This window comes from Arvicanthis niloticus, chromosome 21 (genome assembly GCF_011762505.2).
Source record: "Arvicanthis niloticus isolate mArvNil1 chromosome 21, mArvNil1.pat.X, whole genome shotgun sequence".
NCBI classification, from domain to species: domain Eukaryota; kingdom Metazoa; phylum Chordata; class Mammalia; order Rodentia; family Muridae; genus Arvicanthis; species Arvicanthis niloticus.
The window spans coordinates 4,992,894-5,020,693 of NC_047678.1; the positions used below are offsets into that span (position 1 = coordinate 4,992,894).

At 42.5% G+C, this 27,800-nt stretch overlaps 1 protein-coding gene and 1 pseudogene across 1 annotated transcript in view; one reads left to right on the forward strand and one right to left on the reverse strand.

Annotated features, from left to right (window-relative positions):
- Lca5 (lebercilin LCA5) overlaps nt 1–17,826 on the reverse strand; it is a 41,312-nt gene extending 23,486 nt beyond the window's left edge. The window contains 3 exon segments of the mRNA XM_076918029.1: nt 4,244–4,773; nt 7,584–7,948; nt 17,690–17,826. Coding sequence (XP_076774144.1) covers nt 4,244–4,773; nt 7,584–7,782 — 729 coding nt within the window. The 5' untranslated portion in view covers nt 7,783–7,948; nt 17,690–17,826.
- Nucleotides 17,827–24,519: 6,693 nt separating this feature from the next.
- LOC117693929 (small nucleolar RNA SNORA48) lies at nt 24,520–24,652 on the forward strand (annotated as a pseudogene).
- Nucleotides 24,653–27,800: the final 3,148 nt, after the last annotated feature.

Consider the following 27,800-nt stretch of genomic DNA (forward strand, 5'->3'; position numbering starts at 1 on the left):
AAACAAAGTTAATTACTATAACATACTCAAGATTTTAATTATTTGAGCACATGATAACTATTCATGTCACAGAAAAGAAATACATGCAACTTCTTGAGATGACGAGTATTTTGTTTTATTATTATAACCATTTTAGTATATGTCTGTATCTTATAATAACATCATGTTCTGTATGTTAATTACACACAATAAAATGCATTTAAAAGTAAAATATAAGCTAGTAAAGTACTACAAGCTGAAGAATATAAAATTTTTGTGGCCCATACACAAATAACATATTTTTAAAAACATCAGAAACAGATGAACAGTCCTCAGCCCCACACAGACGGCTGGCCTTAGTGGGAAGCGCCTGCTGGGGCAGTGCAGGAGCTTCTGCAACCTTCAGGCCCAGCCAGGCCCCGCTGAGGCTTAGTGTGTGAAACATGCAACATCACAATGAAGCAACTCACCGGCCCACTGCCTCTCTTAACATGCAACATCACAATGAAGCAACTCACCGGCCCAGTGCCTCTCTTAACCAGTTACTGACCGAGAGGAAAAATGAACTTAGAGTACAAGAGGCAAAATTTAAGAAGCTGAACGAGGCCACATTTCCTAGGCAAAGTGTACACTCAATACCAACAATTTTAAGTTCTGGGTTGATTAGTAAAACTATGAAGAAAATAATTACATACAATAAGTCAGACACAAAGGTATTGTGAAGGATAAAGGAATAAGCTAAGAGGTAAAGAAGAATTCTCTCTTGGGGATGGGGTGAGGGGGCTTTAGAAGTGACACCATCAGGAGAGAGGGAGTAAGGTGTGGCGGCAGATAGGACATTTGCCAACTCGGCACAGGAAGGTCCCTGACTGCATGTTAAACACTGACCCCAACACAACTTTAACTACACTGAAGCTGTTCGGGTCAGATCTCAGACTTTGCGACACAAGCTTGGAAGTCCACTATTTAAAACTTGGGTCATTTCTAAAACTCCATTGCTTCTTTGTGTGCATAAAACATTCAACTGAAGAAATCTATTTTATAATAGAAATAAGCTTTAAATTAAAAAAAAATAACTTTAGAAATGATCTGAGAAAATATTGAGACTATTTAGAAATCAAAAATGAGTCAAATACACAGAGACACCTTGCACTTGGGAGTTGGAAAATTCAGCAGCTAAGGTGGCAGTCACTACAAAGCGATCTATGCATAAAGCAGGTCCTACCAAAGCCCCAGGATAACTGCAGACAAGCTCACTTTACAAAACACAGAGAGGCTGAGAGATGGCTCAGCAGTTAGGAGTGCTTGCTGCTCTTCTGGAAGACCCAAGCTGGGTTCTTAGCATGCAAATCTGGCAGCTCAAAACTGCCTGTAACCCAGCTACTGGGGGGTTGATGCACACACACACACACACACACACACACACACACACACACACTCATAAAAATAAAATCTTTTATGACAGGCAGAAGATATGAAGTAGATTTAAAAAAATCTCAGAAGCCTGTAAGAAGTCACTGTCTGTGTTAAGGTTCAAGGGTGTGTGGTAATAGAAGACGGATGTTTACGTCAGCAGCACAGATTACAGAGCCAGAAAGAAGCCCTTAAGACTATGCCCAACTGGTGTTTTTAAAAGATGCCCAAGTGAAGGAGGAAGAGCTGCTTTTTCTAATGGCACTAGAGCAACAGAGACCTGATTCTTGGGCCTAACCACAACTCCTTGCACAAAAAAATCAACTCAAAATAAACCACTATCTTACATGCAAAACATAAAACAGTGCTTACAAAATATTGAGCTGTACACTTTAAACATACATACATACATACATACATACATACACACACATGTCACTTATTCCTTAATAAAGATTAGAAAGGAACTACTTTTGGTCACAACACAGGAGAAAACCTTCAATGCCATAAACAAAGGGCAACAGAGGTGAATCGTTCTTAGACTTGACAACAAAGCACAACAGATCAAAGGAACATCTGCTAAAGTGGACCACAATGAAATTAAAATCTTTCCTTCTTGAAATACCTTTCCATCTGTGAAGATGGTAAGAAAAGTTAGAGTGTGAGAAAAGATTTACAAACCATACAGTTATTTAAAGGTTTGTATCAAGAAAAATAAAGAACTCTCAAAAATCAACATAAAAAAACTACACAAAATGATACACTTAGCAAATGAGAAGGGAAAAAATCTACCAAGAATAAAAAAAAAAAAGATACTGAATAAAAATCATGAATGGATGTTCAACTCCAACATCTTAGGAAAATGCACAGTAAGGTACTGCAGGCCTGTGAGAACGGGTTAAGAACGGGGTTAATACCAGCTGCTACTGAGAAGAACCTGAGCAGAAGGCACTGCTGACAGAACATGCCCTGGCACTGCTGTCCAGGAGAGGTGCTGGGAATTTCTTCACAGACAAGCAGACTTATCCTACAATCGAGCACATGTATGTCCTGTACACATCCCAGAGAAATGAAAGCCATGTGCACACAATCTGTACATGAATGGTCTTAGCAGCTTTACCGGCTAGTATGAAAACTAGGGTGATATCCTTCAATTGGCTATGCCATGACATTCCGTCACCACACTGTCAGACACACACGACTCAGAAATCAAAAGCCACTGACTTATCCAACAACTGACATTAGAGTGTAAGTGATATGTGCCAGTGTCAAGCCTGTATAATAAACACCTCCAGGTATACAGCAGTCTTGCAATGACTGAACTATAGGGATTCCTGTTAGCGTCTCAGGTTAGAGAGGGACAGAAGGTTGGAGGGGAAGGTGTCACTGATCTGTATCTTGACTAGAGCCAGGGTCACAAAAAAACAAAACTGTATGCAATTAAACTATGCATCACAATGCACATGAATACAAAGAGAAATCTGCTGGATCATCTCGCTGTAGTAGAACAACTCCCAGACTCTAATATTGTATGATGGTTATAAAACACGGGGGCACCAGGTAAAGGGAATAGAGACTCGATGTAGTTTTCCTATTAATGCATTCCATCTATAATGACCTTGAAAATAGCAAATAAAAACACAAAACAAACTAACAACAATAAAACCAGTTCCCTTTTTTATGAGACAGAATCTTACTAACGTGGTCAAGGCTGGCCTTGAACTCAGGCCTTCCTCAGCTTCCCACATGTCCATGTTACAAGCACACTTTACCCCTCCAGGCCAGTTTGTGCCTCCCTCTCCCTGCACACAGACTGCTGTCATGCGGGTCTCTTATACAAAGGGTCTCTTACACACTCACCCATTTCATACCTGTGACCCACCGTACTTCCTTCTCATTGTGTCCCTCCTCCACTGCCCCTCGTGTCCCTTAGCCCACAGGGACCCTTCTTTCCCCAGGACACTCCCCCTTTGGGCTTTAGCTTTTTGGTCAGTGTTCTATGACTTTCTCTCTGCCCCATTTATGGTCTTCCTCCTCCCTCATGAACTTCTAGCTGAATAGAAAGGGAATTTTTGGTACACATCACTATTCTTTATGACACTCAAAAAGCAAAGAGAATGTTTCCAGAAATGACTATGAGTCAAATTTATCCATCCACATATGGATTATTAATAAATAATATGCATAGTCTTTGACATCTAGCTTTTAAATATACAATCTTTCACATAAGTGAAGGTATGCATACATGTGTGTGTATGTGTGAAGGCCAGAGATCAACCTTGGGTTCCTTCCTAGCTTCTATCTACCTTGGTCTTTCACTAGTACCTGAGCTCACCAAGTAGACCAGGCTAGCTGTTCAGTAAGCCCCACAAATTTGCCTGTCTGTACCTTCTCTCCACAGCATTGAAAAGCCCACCACTACCTACCACACCCAGCTACTTTTATGTAAGTGCTGGGTATGGAACCCAGGTCCTCCAGTTTGAGGAAGCAGGTATTCTACAGACTAAGCTCTCTCCCAAGCCCCCAAACACACGTTCTCAGTTGTTCTGAATTTCTTCTGTGGTTTTTGCTGTTTGTGACAGGGTATCTCTATGTGCCACTGGCTGGCCTAGAATGTAGTCCAATCTGGTCTCAAACTCACCAAGATGCCCTGGCCTCTGACACCTGAGTGTTAGGATTAAAAGCCTGCACCACCAGCCAGCTCTCTGCCCTTTATCCCTATCCCAGAAAATTAACATTAAAAACTACTTTCAGGCCCAAGCAAAGGCTGAGCTGCAATGGGCTGCTCAATCAGAGCCCCATCCCGGTGAGAACCAGCCACAGAACACAATGGGAAGGCGTACAATTTTACCTTAATCTTTCTCTCGGTGTCGTCTAATTTTAACTCTGCTGAAACCAGTTTCTTGGCCAAATCGTCTCGCTCTGGTAGGTGTCTGGCCTCGGAGATCTTTTTCAGTTTCTGTAAGGAAAATTTCGTCCTAAATAGTTCACCTTCTGTGTCTTTCACTCTTTTCTCCGTCGCCCGCTCCTTCTCCTGAGATTTTCTTAAGCGTTCTTTGAGCGCAGTAATCTCATTGTTATGGCGGTGTATAAGTTGTGAGATTTCACTCTCCGCATCTTCAAACTTATTCAGTGCTTTCTCCTGACGATACTGAAGACTTTTCAAAGCCTTGTTTTCTTTGAGCAGCTGGGCTAACTTGACCTGTAGTTCAGACACTTCGTTCTGCAGCTCGTTGATTTTCAGAAGTCTTGCAGAAAGAACCCGCTTTGTTACAATATCTGGATCTTTCCGAAGTGGCTCTCTGTTGAGGCTTTGGGACCGAAATCCCACTTGGACCCCCTTCTTGCTGGGTACAGCTTTAGGACTCACTTTCCTAACAGCTAAAAGAGAAACAGTGATAATATGAGTGAGGGCCATACCTATGGTACTATTTATTCATTCAGAACAAGTGAGCATATATATTTGCTCTTAAAGAAATTATTTTATAGGCTAAATGTAATGAGGTGACACACATCTTTAATCCCAGCAGCGGGCAGGCAGAGGCAGGTGGATCTCTATGAGTTCCAAGCCAGCTAGTACTAACATAAAATTTAAATACCAGGGAGTTTTGTTTTTTTTTTTTTAAAGTCTTGATACTATTTAAAGTCTGTCTTTTTGTTTGTTTGTTTGTTTGTTTGTTTGTTTCCATTTAAAGAGAGTTTGGGGGTGAGAGATAGCTCAGTGGCAGCGTATTTGTCACAGAAGGACCCAAGCTTGATCTCTACAACCCTTGAAAAAAAAAAAAAAGCTAGGCATGATGGAATGAGCTTGCAATCCCAGAACTATGGAGGTGAAAACAAGAAATGAGTCCCTGGGACTCACTGGCCAGTTAGTCTAGCCACTTGGGCAAGCTACAAACCAATGTAGAATTACTGTCTCAAAAAACAAGGTAGGTAGGTAGGTAGGTCCTAAGAAATAATACCCAACTTCCAAATACACACACACACAGACATACACACATAAATAAAGTGATATAAATGAATGCCATTTTAAAAGCACATAAAATTCTTTAAAGTATATATATATATATATACATATATATATTGCATTATATATATATTATAACATTTCTCAAGTTTTTAAAGTATTTTCATTAAAACTTTACTCAACATTAGTCTCAACATATATGCAGAACTACTCTTTAAAAGAGATATCTAATATCTAAAAGCCTATCAGGTTAAAATAGAAAATGCAAAACCCAAATAATCAAACAAAACCAACACACATAAGTCAAAAGCCTGCCCACCCCAGGCCCAGTCTCACTCTCTGCCTGATGCCTGTAGATCAGAATGTAATGCTCTCAGTTAACTTTACCAGCACTATGGCTGCCCGAGTTCCACCACACTCCCTGCCATGATGGTAACCCTCTGACACTGTAAGCAAGACACCACCGTTAAATGCTTTCTTTTAAGTGAGTTGCTTTGGTCATGGTCCCTTCACAGTAACAATGACAGAAATTGGTACCAGGAGTGGGAGTGTGGTTTGACTGAGAATGGTCCCTGTAGGCTCACATTTGAATATGCGGTCCCTACTAGTGAAACTGTTTGGGAAGGATTGGGAGGTGTGGCCTTTTGTGGAAGGAGGTGTATCACTAGGAGTGGGCTCTGAGGTTTCAAAAGCCCATGCCAGGTTCAGACTCCCTTTCTCTCTCCCTGCCTGCCTGCCACACTCCATGCCAGGACAATCATGGACTAAGCCTCTGAAACCCTAAGCAACTTCCCAATTAAATGCTTTCTTTTTAAAACATTGTCATGGTCATGGTGTCTCTTCACAGAAACAGAACAAAAATTAAGAAAAGAAATTTAATTCAATTTGATCCTGTTGCTTTGTCCAAGCAGACAAATGACCTCAGAATTTAATTCAAAAGACAGCACAGGAGAAAGTGGGCAAACCAGAGGGGAGATAATAACTGAATTTCCTGACTGCTGCTGGGATCACTTTTCACTGTTTCTTCTTAGAAATCTTCTCAAATAAGGTAAGGCCTACAAAGTTCTGACTCCTTAACTGGGGAGCTTCCAGGGAAGGAGAAGAAAAATTAAAGTACTTTTGCCAACAATACCCTAGATGCATAAACTGTCCTTAGGAATACCAGGCATTTTCTAAGGTTCAACTGGATAAGAGTTCTGTGGGTATACAGACTTGAGACCATGCTCCCACTTAGACTGTAAGAACCAGATCCAGAAAAGGGTTAAAAGCAAAGATGATGCTTAGAAGAGGGAGTGAAGGGCAAAGGGGACGGCAAACAAGAGAAGTACTCAGAGGTCAGCGGATGGGCACCCTGAGGGGCTGGACTAGGGTTCACGAGCAGGTGCTCTCATGGGGATACACAGTCTATGCGATTTTTGTGTTATTTTTAAATTTTATTTATTTATTATTTTATTATTATCATTTCCCACTCCCTACCTGGCATCAGAAAGTCTCTGCAGAGTTATTATCGTAAGTGTGCTGCATGTATCCGTGTGTCATAGTCACTTCCCTTGCCATAGCTTACTGTTCTATGTTGTTCTTACAGACTCTGGGCATTTTGTGGCTCAGTACAATGGGATTTTCTGGACCCAGAGATTTATTAAAATGAAGAAACTTACCTAACATGAAGCAGCTAAACATGCTCCAGATTAGTAACACTCTAATAACAAAAATTATGTTTAATAATAATCTAGTCTCCTTTAAGCCAGTGAATGGCAAACAAACTGGATAGTAATGCAGAGTAAACCCATCCCTAGGTTTAAGCTGCACACTTTCAGTGAGCATTGTGCTACCTGCCTAAGGTCACAGGTCTGAGGAAGAAAACTCCTCAGAACTAATTAATGTCACTGCTTTCAGTTACTTAAAAACAAAGACATGGACAAGTACAAGTGCTTTGTAGGTTCTGCCTTTACTCTGAGTGCCTCAGAGATCACAAGACAGTTCCTTAGGAAGAAGAGAAAATGAGCTGTCAGGGTGCTTTCCTATGTATGGACTTGAATATGAAAATGGTACTATTTAAATACAAGCAACGTATAATTTAGGAAAACAAAGCCTATTCAAAATGCAAATCGGCCTACTCCATGTGCACAACAAACACACTAAAGGAAAAGCCTCTCTCCTTCATGCTGGGCCTGGCCACGCTGCACCTGAGATCCAAGTGCCTGCATCTTCTCTAGACACTTACTTTGGTGATGCACTTGGTTGTCTGACAAGTGTCTTTTGGGATTCTTCTCCCTAGTACTGGCACATGACGTCGTGTGGATAGGTGATGAGGGGCCAGAAGACTGTGGTGAGGACCCAAAATCCGACGAGTAGTGAGAGTGAGGATGCTTGCCTCCTTTTCTTTCTTGATCGTTATCTGGACTTCGGGATCTTTCCCCCATTGTTTGGGAAAAAGACGTCTCTAGTCACATAATTTTACAGAGTCACGAAAATGCTGAAAAATGTCTTTGTAGCCTTGGTGTCCTGGTAATAATATTTATGTGCAGTTTGTTTTCTTCACACTCTGTCTGTAGTCCACACCAGTAAACACAAGATACACTTCATTCTCTACAGTGAAGAAAGAGAAAGCAGACGCATCAAAGGGTCATGAAATAAGTTCTCTAAACAAAATAGAGTAACTACAGCAGAATACAATGATAAGGAAGATGTTATCGCTTACATTTTTATAGATTAATTTACATACTTGAAATAAGACAGGTTTGTCATGACCTAGAAGATAACATTCCTCCTGAGTAAGTGTCAACTGATTTTGATTGCCCTTGAATCCTGAGAAGTACAAACAAGAACCTGAAATTTTATAAGGCAATATGATCACATTGCCAGTATTTTTTCTATGTGGGGAAGTAATTAAAAAAAAAAGAAAAGAAAAGAAAACCTGCAAATAAGAAAAATACGTGCTGGGCAGCAGTGGCGCACGTCTTTAGTCCCAACACTTGAGAGGCAGAGGCAGGCAAATATCTGAGTTCAAGGCCAGCCTGGTCTATAGAGTGAGTTCCAGGACAGCCAGGGCTACACAGAGAAACCCTGTCTCAGAAAAAAGGAAAAAGAAAAAGAAAGAAAGAAAAACAGAGAGAGAGAGAGAGAGAGAGAGAGAGAGAGAGAGAGAGAGAGAGAGAGAGAACTACTTAAGACTGACTATAAAAATGTAAAGCAAAGTATAATGGTTAAAACATACTTGGTGAACAAAATCATCCTTAGCACATAAGTATGCCATAGCACCCCATAAACAAAATGAGATAAAAAACTAAATGAGGCCAGGCAGGTGGTGGTGCATGCCTTCAATCCCAGCACTTGGGAGGTAGAAGCAGGTGGATCTTTGAGTTCAAGGCCAGCCTGGTGTACAGAGTAAGTGCCAGGATAGCCAAGATTACTCACTGTAACCCTGCCTCAAAAATCACCCCTCCCCCAAAAAAGTTAATGAGAAAAATGAAATTTTATAATAAGATTGATCTCTCTCTCTCTCTCTCTCTCTCTCTCTCTCTCTCTCTCTCTCCCTCTCTCTCTCCCCTCCCTCCTTCCCTCCCTCCCTCCCCGTATTTGGAAGACAGAGCCTTATTGATGAAGTTACTATTAATAGTAGAGTACTTCCTAAGACATGAGAAGACATACATACAAGGTCGCGCCACTACTCACAGCCCCACTAGTGCCACCAGGAAGGAGCTGGCCTCTAACTTATTGACAAAACAAGGATGATCGTGACTCTGTAGTCACTCTACAGTCTGGGAAAATCTCCAAGATCTACTAAGAAAGGGACAGACTGGGTCATGTCTCAGAGGCACACCACTGGCCCAGCAGGAGCAGCATGTGAGAAGCTGTGGGGTGCAGAAGGGAGCCCTGACAGAGGACGACACAAAGCTCAGGAAGTGTGCAGGTTGTATTTTTGAAAGCTCTGTTCCTGGAAAGGCTATGCTCAAGTTGATGATGTCTTTAAGAGACCAGATTTATACAAAGTAATTAGGTCATGAGAGCATTACCCTTGGAAGGAATTAGCACTGGTCTCTCACACTGAGTTCTTGAGATGGCATGTTGTTTATACAAAGCCAAGCCTAGACCAATAATTCCAGCGACAAGAAGCCTAGACCAAGCACAATGCCACATAACTGTAATTCCAGCTAGAAGAAAGAATGAGGCAGGAAGATAGTGTGTTCCAGAGCAGCCGGGCAACTGAGCAAGACCCATTCTCAAAGCAAAGTAAAGGGGTAGGGACACAGCTCAGTGGTCAAGGGCTTCTCCAACACAGAAAACAGAGACCTTATATTCAGGTGGAGGCCCATGGATCAGGTCTGACCCCTGAATCGCTCTGACTCCTTTTCTCACCATAAAATCTCCACCACGGAGGGCTTCCATCATCAGCCATGAGGTCTTCACAGGAGACCACAGAACTGCAGCTGCCCAATCTTGGGTTTCCAATCTCAAAACTGTGAACTAAATAAATAAAACCTTTCTTCTTTGTAAGTACTTGGGTTCGGGTATTTTGTGATGTAACAAGAAAAATAACCTTTTATTTTTAAAAAGTAAAAAGATAAATCAAATGTTTAAAGAACTGAGTTTTCTAGGGTAGGGCTGTGCTGTAGAACCCTCAAGCACGTCAGTGAAGTTCCACAGTCCGTGTTCTATGAGGTCGCTGACAACCTGTGGGACGGCACTGAAAATATCACTGGTGTGATTGAAGAACAAATACTTATTTAGTTTTTATGCATTTGCACTCACACACACACACACACCAGTAAATACACACACACCAGCAAATACACACACATACACACACACACACACCAGCAAATACACACACATACACACACACACACACACACATACACACACCAGTAAATACACACACACACATACATACATACACACACACCAGTAAATACGCACACACATACACACACACACACCAGTAAATACACACACATACACACACAAGTAAATACACACACATACACACACACCAGTAAATACACACACACATACATACACACACACCAGTAAATACACACACACATACATACACACACACCAGTAAATACACACATACACACACCAGTAAATACACACACACATACATACACACACACCAGTAAACACACACACATACACACACACACCAGTAAATACACACACACACACACACACACACACACACACTAGTAAGTACACAATAAAAATGTTTTAAATATGTAACAGACTAATAATGCATAGCCAGGACAAAGGAAGTGGGCAGTTGTTTTTATACTTGGACATTGGAATTTTCAATATAAAGAGAAAATAAAAATCTGTTTGTATGAGCTCTAACATTCTTAAGCTTAAAATCTGAATCAGAAGCATCAATAAGAATGGCATGGTGACTTTTATCTTTTAATTTTTTCAAAGAAAAAGAAAACATTTTATATCTATGTCCAATAAGAAATACTAGGAAGAAGAAACAAACTAGGCATTTCCACACAGCATATCTAAGTATTACCTCCTTGTAAAATGTCTGATACCATGTCTGAAGGTGGAAGCATGCAAATATCTAATACCATGTCTGAAGGAAGAGGCATGTAAGATGCACTGAAAACCCAGAGGGTGAGTTATTCTAGAAAGCAAAGAAGTCGTGAGAAGCTGCTGAAAGGATGTGCGAAGGCTCACACGCCATCTTGAAGACGCTCTTACTGTCAGCGAGAGAACGCTCTAGTCATTTGTAAGGATTACATCAGCAAGGGATTAAAACATGAAATATACTTAATCCCACAAACTCAGGAGATGCTAAATGAATCTCCAATTAATGACTTGTGCAAAGACGCTTAAGGCGGAAGGTGGGGGTTCAGCAGGCATGTACCTTGCCTCCGCTACCAGAGCTGTAGCTCAAAATAAGACGAGATAAAACACTTCTTTATAGAATTATTTTTAGCAAACAGTAGAAAGAAAATATTAAAATGCAACATTAGAACTCTGTTGTTTTGCAACCACTCATGAAACAATGAAACAGAAACGATCGTTATCAGCGGGGACACCATAGGAAAGAAACACACAGACGTGTACCTCCTGTGGGGACGAAACTCTCAAGAACTCTGTCCTCCTGCCCCAGCCTCCAAATCTAAGGCCAATTTACAGAAAGTGCAGGTGGTGGTGGCCATGCAATAAAAGATCTTCATGAACAAGCTGCAAGCGGACCATTCTGTGCTCAAGATGCTGCGTGTGTACTGACTCTTAAGAAACAATCACAGACTGCGCCCTATGGGTGCCGTGTCTACTGCAACTCAAACAACATCCATAAGAGAACGTAAGACTGAGCCAACTTAAACACTGGCTGGACAGTAGATGTTAAGGAATTACTGTGGCTTTGGGTGAGTGGCAACTGTGTAGGTTTTATTTGTTGTGAATCTTTGCCTTTTAAAGATATTTGTTTAACTACTTCCAAATAAGATTAAATGATGTTTAAGGTTTGCTTCAGAATAACCCAGAGAGGACAGAGAAGAACGATCGTCAAGAGTTAGCAACTGTAGGAACATGATGATGGAGAACATTCTCATTGTCATGATACTCTGGTGTCTCTGAGTGTATGGGAGAGGGAGAGAGGGGAAAAGAGAACCCTGGGGGCCAATGCAGGCCCTTGCACATGCGAGGTACATAATTTAGCACTGAACTGTATGTCCACTGAAAACTTAATACTTTGATCTTAGTCTGATGTATTAATGTCAGCCAACCTCAGGTGTTGAAAATTCATCAAAGGGATCTGAAATCAATAGTTCTAACGGCAAAGTACTAATACATAGAAAACAAAACACAACCCGAGCCTGGAGAGAAGACTCAGTCAGAAAAGGAGGCTGCCATGCCAGTATGACGACCTGAGTTTGGACCGCACCCGTATTTAAAACGCCAGGTGCAGAGGCACACAGCAGTTATCCCAACGGTTTACCACTTGACGTCTCACGCAATAGGCAACCGTACTCAGAGCCTCAGACAGTGTATACTCTGAGGATCAAGAACAATCACATAAAGTATGAAATCACAAGGACAAGACACACATGGCAAAACAAAACATTCCTCCATAGAGGCACACGAACAAATACTAGCCAGTTTTAATGAGTAATCTGAAGGAAACTCACTCCTATCTGCCACACTCGGGAGGAACACAAAAACGCATTCCAACAACTATTCCGTGTTTTGAAGAAATTGAGGTCAGAAGACTCTCATCTCGTTCTCTTGGAGTTTTCTCACAAGTGCTCAGAATTCTCCGGCAACTCCATTGTTGAACCATTCCAACATCTCAACGCCACCGAAGTTGCAGAGACAGGAGGATCCCTGCTGGGGTTTACTGAGCAGCCAGCACAGCCAAACTGGTAAGTCCTAGGTCCAGTAAGAGATACCGGCCTCACACGAAAATGTAGGGAGTGACTGAGGCAACCCCATGTCAACCTCTGGCCTTCACGTGTACACACACATATACACTAAAAATAAACAAACGTCCCCCGATTTGTCACCTCTGCCATCCACACACTGAGACTATTTACAGCACAACGAGAGAACTCTTGAGGATTAAACAGGGCAATTCAGTAACTAACACACAAGTAAGTGCATTCCATTTAAAGTTAGTTATTTGATTTAAAGATGTATCTCCCCGACCATTAAAGTACTGTCCAGCTTGGTCTTCACAAAGGGGAAGAACACACAGAACAGTCTTCTTCCCTCCTCCCAAGGACTCACAGTTAAATCAGAAAAAATTCCTACACCCCATTATCCAACTCTTACTCCCCACAACAAGTATTTTTAAAAGCTTATACTTTTTATGTTTAATCTCCCATCATCCATGGTCAACTGGATCAAAAATTATTAAATGGAAGGCTCCAGAAATAAACAACTTGTAACTTGTAAACTGCATGATAACATCCCCTGTCACCACACTCTGTCCATCTTGGGATGTGAATCATCTACCTGCCCAGAGTATCCACACTGTCTATGCTACCTGACCGTTACTCATGTCATAGCCAGCTTGTGGCTATCAGGAAGCTCTGAGGCAGAGGAGCAGAGATGCTGCAGATGGATGTGCAAAGAGGCCCATCAGAAACTGCATCGTTTATTTCTGGGATTTCCTGTTTAATAATTTTGGACCCAGTTGACCATGGATGACGGGAGACTAAGCATAAAAAGCATAAGCCTTTAAAGTACTTGTTGTGGGAAGCAGGGTGGAGGAATCTATGTGGTCTAACTGTGAGTGCTCGGGAGGAGGGAAGTGTGCTGTTCTGTGTGTTCTTCCTCTTTGTGAACAACAGCCAGCTGGCCAGCCAGCACACTAATAGTCTAAATGGGTGAAGTCAGGGAGCCATGTAAACTTTTTAAGTGAAAAAGTTGAAAGTTCTTAATAAAGAAAAAACAAAATAAACAAACAAAACCCCAAAGACTATTATACACTGAAACCTATAGTACAAGATATTCCAAGGAAATACTATATTTACATAATTTTATTATAGTATTTTATAATTGTTCTAGTTAATATTGCTAATCAAATGCCTAGCTCATAAGGTATACTTTATCCTAGGAATATAAACTATAAATAATATAGACAATGCAGGGTTTTACACCATCCTCGATTTCAGGTGGGGGCTGAAGAAGAACACATCCCTAAGGACAAAGTGAAGCTAGTGAACTATTTCCTGAACTACATTTACGGACTATGAGGATTTAACTCACTCTTCATTTTCGATGGCCATGACATTCAGCTACATGCTAATTTTAAAGCCTTTTATTTTAGAATATATTATTATTAGAATAATTAGCCTTTTTTTGGCTGAGAGGAAAAAGCATGCCTGTTATTGTATTCCTAACAAATACTAGTTTTTCATGCTACCAACAGCCTGAATCCACTTCATTCTTCTTCTGACACTGTTCTTGAATTTCATACTCTAAATTATCTTAGTTTATTTCTAAACCTGACACACGGCTGTTAATATGGAATTGTTTTTATCAGAGTCCTGGCCATCTCTTCGGTATGATCCTTGAGGGTCATCTTTATTAGTTTCCATAATCATTTACCGGTCTATATCCTTAAATAGGTTTCTCGGAAAGGCCATATACCATTTAGGGGGGAAGAAGTTCTATGCACGGAGCTCCATGTAAAGTCAGGGGAGGGGATGCTCTAAGTCCCTTTCTGTCCTCACACTTGACACTTTCAGAGGCTCTGAGTTCCAGGTCAGATCACTTTCTCCAGAACTCCTGGAGCACTGCTCCTCCGCCCTGGAGCACTGCTTCTCCGCCCTGGAGCACTGCTCCTCTGCCCTGGAGCACTGCTTCCCCGCCCTGGAGCACTGCTCCTCCGCCCTGGAGCACTGCTCCTCTGCCCTGGAGCACTGCTCCTCTGACTTTTAACTTTCAGGGAGTCATTTGTTATGCTCATTCTCTTACTAAAAATATCTTGATGTCTATGAACAATAAAAGCCGCTCCTATATAGAATTGGCATGCTAGCACAATTATCTAGTTTTTGTTACTTACTATGCCCATCCCATCTGTAACTATCCCATATTTCACCCTCCTAACCCTGGTAATCCTGGAGATGCATTTCTGCCCCGTTTGAAAACTAACCCTTTTACCTGGCTTCTTTCTCACACTCTCTCGGTGCTCAGGGTTGTACTCCTGCCACTGCGCCCCCTACTGGCAGGCTCCTGTCACTGGAAATGCCCTGATGGAGGAGGAGATGCCCTACTCCATGTCCTGCTGCACCGATAGCCTAAGTTTCCAAGCCAGAGAGTCATCTGCAATCTGAAATGGAATCTCCACTTGCAACCATTTGCTTTCAAACCTACACTAGTCATGTTTTCCTGAGACATCTTTTGTCAAGATCACCAATAATAGTGATCGTCCTACATCCAATAATAGTGATCGTCCTACATCCAATAGAATTGACCCCTAGTGCTGCATCCCATCTCATTCCTACTTGACCTCACAGCATTACTACCTGCCTTCAGAAAACAATTTCTTTCCCAGCTTATACACTCAATGTCCCAGCCATCCCCATTGGCTTCCCTTCCCTTATCTACACTCCAGATCCTTAGGCCACCTCTACAGCTGACTTTCAGACTCAAACACCTCCTCTTCCTATTGAACAAATCATTTCGAATTCACATGTTCAAAATTAAAATGCCTCCATCCCATGACTCTTACTTATTTTCCTGACCTCCCTACGGGTCCTCTCTCTATTAAATGACTCCAGTTACAAACCTAAGCTCACCAGGGTCCTTCTCTCTTCACATCTCTAAGTCATCTCCAAAACAGCCTGACTGTTTAGCCTCCAAATGCTGTGTTGCAGCTCTACCCATATCTTACCATCTGCATTGTTACTGCCCGGGAGTGAGCCACCATCTTTTCTCAGTTGGACTTCTGCACGGGCTGCTGAGAGCCAACTTTCATTCCCACAGTTAATTCTTCATGCAGCAGCCAGAAATAGCAACCTGGAGCAGAGATTATACAGCGGGGCTCCCCTGCTCAATCCACTTCAAAGACTTCCTAAGAGCATCTGACTCCTTATGGTCAAAGCTGCCCAAGATTTAGCACTCTGCTTCCTCCCCCAGCCTTGTCAGGTCATTGCTCTCATCTCTTTCCCTGGGACAAATGGCCTTCTGTGCTTCCCACCTGCCAAACCTTGTACTGGCTTCACTCTCCGCCTAGACCTTCCTGACTCCCTCCCTCATCGTGGTCTCAGGACAAAGGTCACCTTCGGAATGAATTCTATTACAGTGAATCCCGGCACACTACTCTGTGGTCTGTTTCACTGTCTACACAGAACTCACTAGCACTAGGAACACTCTGCTGTTGACTACGAGAAATCTTTGGGTTAATTTAAATAACTGAGAAATCTAATAGGGCTTCAGAGAAAATTCAGCAAAATTCACCTGCATTTATATCTATTTGACTAGTATTTCTGGTTTGGAGACAGGGTCTCAACTTACTATGCAACTGAAGATGTCCCTGGTTCCTCCTGGTGCCTCCCAAGTGATGGGACTCACTGTAGTGAGCCACCACAGCTAGCTTAGACATAGTATAATTATAATTATTTCCTCTCTTTAGAAAATGTGTAGCTTATGGAACCCTGTGGAAGAGGAGGCAAAAGGATTTAAGAGCCAGTGGGGATGGAGCCTCTAAACAAGGCCTTCTAAACACAGCAGACCGCACATGTGAACTCAGAGACTGAGGAACCATGTATAGGTCTACACAGGCCTGGGCCTGATGGGGTCCCAGCACTGAGAGCGTAAGTGGGCATAAACTCTAAGCCCTAACCCAGAAGCTATCTCCATTTGATAAGGGCTTGCAAAGGAAAAGTTAGTTTTCTCCCACAGAGTTTCACAGCGTTGGGGGGGGTGGGGGGTGGGAGAGGGGTGGGTTACAAACAACTCTCTAAGGGCTGGCCCCATGCCCTGCCCAGCAGTAGGTGACCAATACAAAGTGGCATCTTTGGGGGGCCTTTGTCTCATAATGCTTTGTCGGGCTTTAATATGTTTGTCTGTTTCCCTTACAGAGCTTCTGTGTATAGATCATGGTTTCCTCCGGTTTTGTGTTTTCATGGGATTTCTCTGTGTGGGATTGTGTGCATCTCTGTGCTTTTTTTTTTTTTTAATGTTTTTTTTTTCTTCTGTTTGTTTTGCTTTCTGGTTGGTTTGGCTATTTTTATCTTTCTTTACTGTTATTTTTTAGATGCCTGTTTTTCTCTAATGTGTGTGTGTGTGTGTGTGTGTGTGTGTGTGTGTGTGTGAGAGAGAGAGAGAGAGAGAGAGAGAGAGAGACAGAGAGAGACAGAGAGAGAGGATTTGGACAAGAGGGGAAGAGGAGAGACTGGAGGAGGGATTGAAGGAGGAAGACACATAATCAGAATATACTGTATGAAAAAAATCTATTTTCAATTTTTTTTAAAAAAAAAAAATGTGCAGCTTAACAGAACCCTGAAGACTTATGCTCCATGTGCTGGTTTCCAACTCATCTAAAGTAGTCACTGTGACCAAGAATGAATGTGTTTTATCTGTTTCTCCTGTCGCTGAGGGGTGGGGTGGGATGCTTTGATATACTCATTAGATGAAAAACTTAACTAGCTAAGAGATATACATGTACATACACATATACATACACATATACATACACATATACATGCCTTGCTAATTCAATCTCTAAGAACAGTTACTTTCCTAAAACTGGCCAAGAGCACTCCTATAGTAAGGCCAGGGAACTATCAATTCCACAACATTTCACTTTTTTTATCTAAAAGTAAATTTTTTAAACAAGAATCTCCAATAATACAGGTTACACAGGAAATAACATACCCAAGATTACTTCAGTGCTGGGACGTCTCCTTCGGATCCAGGTTCTCAGGGATCCTGCAGTGAACTGCGATCTGTAGAGACCTCTGTGTCTGAGCACCGTCCCAGGGCTCACCTGAGTCCATGAACCAAACGTTGAAAAACGAACGCGTCGCTGGTTCCCTAACAAACCCTGGGCTGGGTTTTGTGTATACAACATTGCTCCCTGGTTACCTCTACCTCAGGCAGGCAACAGGACAAGAAAAGGACAAGAAACAAAGCAAAAACTTGGAAATAAGGAGCTTTGTCTCCTCAAAAAAGAAAAGTATAGAAGGATGAGGTAGAGGTAAAGAGCACGGCGCCGCTCCCACACTGTAGCTGATTTACGCAGACTGATTTACACAGAACATGAAAAGATTAAAACCCACGGTCTCCTCACTCCGTTCACATGCTTCTACATATTTCCAGAAACATTATTTTATTCACACAAGAGATCTTTTCTTCTTTAAAAATCAAACTATATGTGTTTAAAATCAAACTTTAAAATACTAAAACCTTTTAAACCATATTGGATGTTTAAGTCCGATCAGTCAGAGGACAGCAAACGCTCGACTTCATATCTCCCACATAATCAGCATCTTTTAAGCAGCATTTTAAATAGTCAGCCAAATGAAAGCATAACTGTAGTGTGTGTTCCCAAAGTTTAGTGGATCGACACTTGTTCAATGTCCACCAAGTGTCAGGCTTTGCACATCAGATAAGTTAGAAATAAAAAATGAGTGAAAACCCGCTGTCTCCCCCACATGAACAAGTTCGGAGCCAAGACAGAAACACAATACAACAGAACACAGGTCTGAAGTAAAAGGAAGCAGAGGTGGTGAAATGAGAGCCAAGGTTGGTGCCAGGGGGAAGCTGGGAGGCTTCCAGAGAGACAATGGCCCATTTCTGTTTTCCTGTATTACAAGAGGTTAAGCACAGCATTATGTGGGGGAAAGGTGTTTAGGATGAGCAGTGGCAAATGCGGTTTAGCAAGGACTGAGCACAGCAGTCACACCTTTAACTCCAGAACCCAGTGTGTAATCTGGTCCCTGTACCAAGTCAGCTACCGCCTAAGAACAACAACAACAAATGGCATATTTTCACATTGCAAATAGTTCCTAAGCACGTGAAACGTAGATCATCAGACCTGAGCTACATGGCAAGTGGAGTATGTATGTGGAAATTCCATGTGTACTGCTGTACCACTCACAGTAACCATGATATGGACCAGCCTGGATGTTCATCAGAAGATGGCTATGTAAAGAAAACAAGGTAGACATGTGCAACGCCAGTGTATCACCTGTAAATACCACATTGCAGGAAAATGGATGGGACCAAAGGTGGCTCGGGTTATTTAAGTAAGCCAGGCCCAGAAAGACAAATACCCCATGTGTCCTCCATGTGGAATACAGGCATCAACTTATATATGATGAGAATGGAGGGACAGGTCTACAGGAAGTGAGGACAACAGGGCCATGAAATTCACGTTCTTTGTATAGCAATCAAAAACTTTTACACACAGAGAACATGAGCTTTTGAAATTTTAATACATACACACACTTTAACAATCTTTCTATATTGGTTATGTGTTGAAACAATATTTTGAATTATCCAGTTACCATATATTAAAATTAACTTTACCTGCTTATATTTTTGTATGCTTATTGAATATGTACTTTACATTATATAAATATGGGACAGTCTGGTTTGAAATGACTGACACTGGCTGTGAGCATCAGTAAGCAATGAGTAAGGCTGGATGGGGGAGGTTACGATCACGCAGCTTGCTTACAGAAACAAAGGATCTTTAGAAGGTTAAAGCTCTTAGACATGACCTTTACAACGGTCCTCCTTAACCCAAGAACCAGAGGTCTGAGCTGCAGTAGCACAGCTAGGGATGTGGAGCTTCAAAGTGACGCTGGAGATATTGAACAGGTCAAATAGGTCAGACCTGGTGATGGACTAAGTGCAGCGTATATGAGAAGAACCTGGATGAGCTTTGACTTATAAAACTGGATACAAATGATATCATCCAGCTGCATGGGGCTTCCCAGACATACTGCGTCTGGGGTACCTGTGGGCAGGATAATCCACTCGGAAGTACCTACAATCACCTACATAGAAGTTGGAGAGATGCAAAATTGGGGGTGTGCTAATAAGTTATAGACAGCAGAAGCAAACAGGAAGGATGGAGCTGGCCAAGAGAACTATGGGATAAAAAAAGTGGAGGACTGAATTGTGGGCAGAGGAGGGGGTGTCCCCACAACTTGACAATAGGAAGGACTGCTTGAGTGTTTTCCCAGCAAGCCTTACAGAAGTAGTACTGTGATGTTAAAGAGATATAGCTTTGGAAATACTTCTTTTCCAAAGGCATCAACTGCTTTTGATGTCTGGATGACAGTTTATCAGTTTAAAGAACTGAAGTAAATGCACCTTTTCTGCCATACATTTTAATAAACATACTAACCAATATGCAACCAACCATGGGGTGAAATATTGTAAATAGTAATATAAAATTGGAGTATAGAAAGAAACAAGAAAGAATTAATAAGCACGAGAAAAATGAGACCCTCCATTTACCTTTCCCCTTGATGCCTGTAGCTCTCCCACCCCAACCCTCATCATTTAAATGAGTTTTTAAATTCACTTACTTATTTACGTTTATTTGTTTGTTTGTTTATTAGTTATGTGGGTGTTTTGCTGCATGCATGTCTGTGCACCATGTATATAGTTCCTGGTGCCCAGAAGAGCCAGAAGACAGCATAGGATTCCCTGGAACTGGAGTTACAGACAGTTGTGAACTGTCCTGTGGATGCTGGGAATCAAACCTAGGACCTCTGGGAGAGTAACTGTTGAATCATCTCCCACGCCCTAAGTTATAACTGTTGATCCCAAAGACATTTATCTAATCCTGAATGCGGGCATAAACATGTATGTGGTCAATCATACTCTGTTTGGGTGAAGAGCTAAGACCCTCAAACTTCGGGATGGAGATGTGCAGACATGAGCTGGTCCATGACAGGAAAACACACACACACAAAATCAATCCTAAAAGAAAATCTGCTTTCATAAGACCTTCCTCCACAGCCCCAACCCCACTTATCCAAACACAGGGACAAATATCTCCATAAAATTAATCATCACACTGTGTCTGCTACTCACTACACCCCTCCTCTGGGGGAAAAATACTGCCAGTAGTAACTTGTTACCAACCAAAGATGCCAGTACTTTTCAAGTCCATTAAGTGAATAATAATTTGCATTCGGGTGAACTGGACCAGCCCCTCACACTGGGAAACACTGTTCCCTTGTTCAGCTAGCGCGAAACAAAAGGCATCTGTATTCACCCCAACTCAGTCACGCCAACAGGTAGGTTTTGCTAACTACCTCTATTCGCTCCACTCCATCCCTCAATGATGAATAAGTGTAATCCACAGCCTGGACCAAAGCACCTCTCCACTTTAACAACAGTGTAACAATAACATCCTAGACTATTCCAGAGTTTCTCAAAGGCACCGCGCGCCCTCCTTTCCCATCCCGATCTCCACCAGCCTCCAGAGGTTTCTTTCCGGTAATTTCGCTCTTCTTTGGATCCGTCTGCACATGCTTTCCTCCTGCTTTGGGGGGCTAACAAAACCCACCCTCTCAACTTTCTCTCACTCCTCTCCAAAGCCGCATCAGCTGTACAGCCCCGCCCCGCCCCGCCCCGCCCCATCACGTCCATCCCCCGGCCGCAGACCTCCTCTCTTTCGGCTGCGGCCCGCCCCTCACCCTCCAAGCTGGCACCTTCTGCTCCTGCCTGGGTCATCGGCCGATCCCCGAGTTCGGCCGACAGCTACGGTCCGAGACCTAGAGTACCCGGATGCTGTAGACTGTGGCTGCGGGGAATTTGAACTCATTCACTTGTAGGGACCACGGCTGCGGTCGGCGGCTCGGCGGCTTCGGCTCCCCGGCAACGGAGCGGAGGCCCAGCTTGCACTGCGGGAGGACCGGCCTCAGCCTCCCCGACTTCCCATTGGTTACTGGCTCCATACAGCTAATTCTATTGGTTACGTTGGCATCGGAAGGCGGGATGGCGAGGCGAGAGTCATCAGCCATTGGTCGGCCGCTGAGGTAGGGGACCGCGACCCGCGAGGACAGTTGCTGCGCGGAGCCCAGCAGCCCAGGACCGACCGAAAGAATGCCAACCCTTCTCCTAGAGGGACCACGGCTCCGGAAAGGGTCTGTGAAACTGGCCGCTGGACAAAATCCTTGGAACTGCCCCGATTTCTTTCTGAATATTTTGAGTTTCATTATAAAGAAATCATAATATACTTTTCTGGTTCTGCTGAAATTGATCTGTAGGAGGATGTGGACTTAAACTTTAATGATGCTCCTGCCTGGGGTCTGGGCTTTCTTGAGATAACACATCTTGAATATGGCTTGTGCGTGATTTTTAAGTTCTGAAGGCAATTGGGGGCTGAAGGATAGTGGGAACGCGTTTGTGCAGAATTATGTTTTTAAAGGAAATATTCTGAAGTGCATGCTAGTGGGCTAAAGGAAGCTGGATGGGTAATTTTTCTTTTAAAATTGACAGTGCACACTAAGCATTAATTGCAGTAGGCAATGAAGCTATAAAGAAAATTTTTTCCACAGGGGCTTTGAAGCTCTCTGCTCCTCATCTAGACCATTTAATAAAACTACTCAGTTCCTGATTGAATCCTGCTAGTGTCTCTGGTTTCAGCCTTCAAATGCAGATCTAATTCTTTGATGCAAATATATTCTAATCTGTTGCCCATTAAAGATCATCGTTCCCATTTCTCGCCTCACTTTGTTTTTTTCCCTTCAAGTAACAGACTAACCTTCCTAAATGTTGTAAATATAATTTTCTATATATTTTCCTATGGTACACAGTTTGTCATAGGAGGTAGCAGTTGTCCTTTAGTGAAAATAAAATGAGGGCTCCCTCAAACTGCCATGAAATCTTTCATATCCCACAGTTCAGTCTCATACTTTTCTATCAAAATAGCTCACTGTGGTTACTGACAGAGTTAACAGAAAGTACTTTAACAATAAAGAAGAATGCTGCCATTTCCCTGGACAACTGCCCCTCCTGAGAAGGACGGTTGCACTCAGAGACAGCTAACAACTGTGACAACCTAGCATGCAGAATGTTCTAGGCTGCATGATCCTGTTCTGTTTCAACCCGTACAACTTAGATATTGTTAGCTGTCATTTATACTCCAGAAAACAGGTTCAGGAAGTAGTAAGTGATGAGCTCAGGATAGACCCACATGGCTATTAAATTCCAAATCTAGCATCTTTAGAGTGTTTCTCTAACAGGATAATAGCATTACTGGCAAGTCAAAAAAAAAAGTATTAAAAATTTAGAAATCTCCCAAACAAAAATACCTAATTGGGTATAACATTTTCAGTGTCCTTATTACAGCGCACAGTGTTACTATATCACAGATAATGATTGCTTTATTTGACCTTGAAAAAAAAAACAAAATAATTTATAATGAAAGGGTTAAAAAATTTCAAAATCTCCTAGCAGGCTGGGCAGAACCAAGAGTGCAGGTCAGCTTGGTCATGAGCTCTGTGTTTCAGGAACTTGGCTGACCACAAGATAGATGGTTGATTACGAATAGGCTCTTTGAGAATAGTCTATACAAAATGTTCCCCATGACTGTTCCTTGGACCCTGTCACAAACTGAATAATGGGCTGGGACTTTCCACAGGTACTCTCCAATAACCCTCCTTCACTTCCCCTGGGTTGTGGTTCCCACCCTGAGTTGTGATTTTTGGCTTTAAATTCTCTCTGTCTCCAAAGCCCCGGGGTCAGACCCCATTGCCCCTGCATGGGCTACAGGTCTTGATCTCAACATGTTGATCGAAATATACCTCTTGCTGATTGCATCAAGTTCGGTATCTTGTGAGTTAATGGGTGGCCGAGAATTCCTGAGGCTTGGGTGAGGTCCTCCATTCATGGGGGCCTTACAATAACACTCCCCCTAAGCCAGTTTTGTCAAATTGATGTTTTAAAGGCTTCTCTGAAATGTGTGATGATAATTTCGACTTTCTACATGACATTTCTTTCATCTGTCATTGTGTTAGGATGTCAGTTTTCTGATGATATCATTTCACTTCTGTGCACTACACAGGATACAGCTTTTCAGGAAAAAGAAGAAATGAAGCTACCAAACCACATTTTAATATTTTTTGCTAATTAACTGCATTAATTATTTGACAGCTGTTACTAAAGATTATATTTGGGGATGAAGCCCACCCACCACTGGGTACTCTGGAGTTGTATTTTTAGGAGTACTTGTTATTGCAGTGACTTCAGACTCCCATTGGCCAATGAATGGCCTTTTTTTTTTCCTGTGGGACTTTGCCATGTTTGATGCTCTGTGGCAATGAATGATACAAAGAAAATTTAAGCATTTCTACAAATGGTTTTCTAATAGAATCATGCCAGTTTTTCTAATAAGGTAACTACTATTGCAGTGTCAGAAGGATTTGTTAGAACCTTCAAACCACTCACTAGCCAGAGGAATATGTAGCCTTCCTGCCATCAGACAATGCAGAGATACATACATATATATGCACACACATTCATATAATATAACAGTAGATCATTCTCAGCAAAAGTTCAGCTGCTCATAAGATACCATTCTTTTACAAAGTTATGTATGACAGATACCTATAATCCAAAATTTGTGAGCCTCAGACAGGGATATCTCAACTTCCAGCCTTGGCTATATACATAGCAAGATCTTGTCTTAAACAAACAAAACACACACACACACACACAAAAGAACAAAATGAAATCAACACCCCTGGCATTGGGCAAAGAAGTGCCTTGCTGATGTTCTTCTACCAGTCAGGGGCAGTTGGCGGTCCTTTGTTCACCCTAGCCTGACGCCTGGCTTGGTGGCCAAAGCTGTTTTATACCTAGGACACACAAAAAATCAAGCCAGATCCAGGCAACACAACACAGAAGGAGGAAAATAGGCCTGCATTCTGCCATGCCATAAGGTGAGGGCAGGGGAAAGATGCCCATAGGCCTGCCCTCCACCCCACAGCATAGGTAGGCCATAAACACACAAAGCCCTGCCTACCACCAAGCTGCATATCCAGAGAGGAGGAAGACCGAAAGAGACCTGCAATCGCTATGCCATCCACAGACCTGCCATCCTGTGAACAGCAGACACAGACCATAGACATCCACGTGCCACCCTGCCATGCAGGGAGATGGAGGATGTAACCAGCCTGCTAGCTGCATGGCCAGCTGGCAGTGGAAACAACCACAATGTGCAAATGTGTGGTGGTCAGATGGGAGAAGAAGAGAAGTGAAGCAACTTGAGCATTATGAAGAGAGAGAGAGAGAACTGGAGACTCCAGGGTGGAGAGAAGTAGTGTATTTTGAATGGCCAGTGGCACCATCTGGGGCCATGGTTGAGGTTTCAGGCTGGGCTGCTGCTGAACACCATGTCTGAGTCCATGGCTACATAGTGGCAGGGGTCAGTGTAGATGTCCATTGTTCATATTACCACTAAAGAATATGGGCAAGTCCCTAGTGGGGGCAGCCTATGAGGATGATGTGGATGTTCAGGGGGTGTCTACAACTGGCCCCATCCTTCATCACTGGCTCCAGTGTTTTGGCCAGAGCTGGCTCTGCCTCTCACCAGTGACTGCACTCAAGAGAGCAAGCCATGCTCCTTGCTCAGGCATCATAGTGGAGCTGGCCCTGGTGGCAGGGGTGTGGGTGAGCCAGCCCCCTGAGTGTGGGAGAGCTGACTCTGGTAGTTGGGAAAACAGGGCTGCCCCCTCACCTCTCTGCACTGCCACCAGAGGGAAGAGCTGACCCCAAGAGCAGGCCCTAACCTCACCTGGGCAGCACAGTAGGCTGCCCTTGTGTGAGAGGCTACAAATGAACCAGCCTCCAGGGTGAGAGCGAGGGAGGGCTGGCCCCACCATTCGTCTGCCATGAGGTGGCATGGGGTTGGGTATGATGCCCACGTCACCCCTTGCTACCTGTGACAGGAGAGCTGGCCCTAGGATCATGAAAGTGGGTAAGCTGGCCTTGTCCATCACTAGCTGCAGCACTTAGGGAAGTTGGCCTCACATCTCATCATGGAAGCTGTAGCAGGCCACAGTGTGTCCCACGGTCTATCCCTCTGTCCACACATCTTTACTGGCATATGTTCATTGCAAAGGCTCTTGAGTGCTGCCACCTGTGAGAGGCGAGCACAGCTTAAAGCACTGCAGCCAGTGATGTTTTTTATGCTTTGTTTTTTTATTTGTGGGGTGTGTGTGTGTGTGTGTGTGTGTGTGTGTGTCTGTGTGTGTGTGTCTGTGTCTGTGTCTGTGTCTCTGTCTCTGTGTCTGTGTCTGTGTCTGTGTCTGTGTCTGTGTCTGTGTCTGTGTCTGTGTTATGTGTTTATTTTGGAGAGAAAGTTGCAAGAGTGAAGGGTGGATATGAGGGGATGGGGTACTGAACGGGACTGAAGCACATGGTGTGAAAGTCACAAAGAATCAAAAAAAAAAAAAAAACATTTTAAAAAGAACAAAAACTACCATAGAATTGTCAAAGTTTTATGGGTTTTTTTTTAACCCAAATATGTGATGAGTATTGAAGTTTAACAATTTAAAAATGGGACTTCATGTTGTTCATACTGCTTTGAATGCATTACTTGATTTGTTTGTTTCCTAAGTAGATAGGTTGTTAGCATATAACTCAATAAAGAGCAGCCATAGTTGCCATTTTAAAGAAACTGAACGACTTAAGAGGAAATGAGGTAAAGATAAGGCTTTAGGAAACTGAAGACCTGGAAGGCCCAGGACCCATAGCTGCTGAGCACCATGTAAAAGAGGAATCGTTGAATGCTTGACGAAGTTTTTGCGTGATTTACTGTGTCTATTGAAAAAGAAACTGAACCACTTACATATTCACTAGTAACTTTCTTTAAACTTATAAGGTGAATTATTAATAGTATCTGAGTTTTGTAGAGTTTATTTCAATTGGGGGAGAAGCTGTGCATCCATGTTAAATTTAAAAAAAAAAAAAAAGAAAGAAAGAAAGAAAAGCAACAGGCCTATATCAAAAATTGAATTTCACTCCTCATATATTTGTATAGACCAATCTGGTGGATTTTTTTCCTTTTTAAATTTAAGAAAAGCACATAATTATAAATTCTCCAGTCTGAGAAAAACAGATGATTCAACTTAATGTCTCCATCCTTTGATACATCTTAATTCAGAACAGCCATACCTTAAGTATTCACTAGGCTCACACCAGTCCTAAGTACCTCACAGTCAGCACATATTTACACAGAGGTGTAACATGAGTGGATGGCTTCTGGGGGGAAAAAAAAACTGATGCTGAACTAGAAGCCTGCATCCTTAATTCCAAATCTGATTTTGCCTCTTACTAGCTGTGGCAGTGTGTGCTTGCTTTCTTTCTTTCCCTCTTTCTTTCTTTCTTTCTTTCTTCCTTCCTTTCTCAGTTCTGATTTTGTTTTATTTTTAGGACAGCAAATTACAGCATCAGTTGCTGCTGCCTGCCTTAGAAATAAAGCCCCGTATCTAAAATACAGGAGGCAGACTTCATCAGAGGAGCTCTTTGCTGTGAAAGGGCACAGTGTGGTACAGGGCAGAGAGGGCTGGGTACAAATGGCTTGAAACCTTTGTGAACTTGTTCTCTCTGTGTGTTTCTGTTTCTCTCCCTCCCTGACACACACACACACACACACACACACACACACACACACACACACCTTCTAAGGAGGTTCTAGTGAACTTGCTAAGCATCTGAAAATCCTTGGAAGAAACCCTGTCTAAGGTCCTTCTCATTTTAAACAGGTCTGTGATTACATTCTGACTCAGTCTCTTTTCTCCAGGATCCATATTTGATCAAGAATGAGAAAGTAGAGTAAGTTCAGTACTGTGCATTGACTTAGACTGATCTAACCATATAGATATGCTTTGATCCATATCTATAGCTTCACGTCATTGTTAGATTTTATAAGTGAAAATACAGACGTAAGTCATTCACGGGGTTTCTAATGTTATCTTTTCTTGCCTTTGTCTTCAGACAATATCTTGTACAGTTA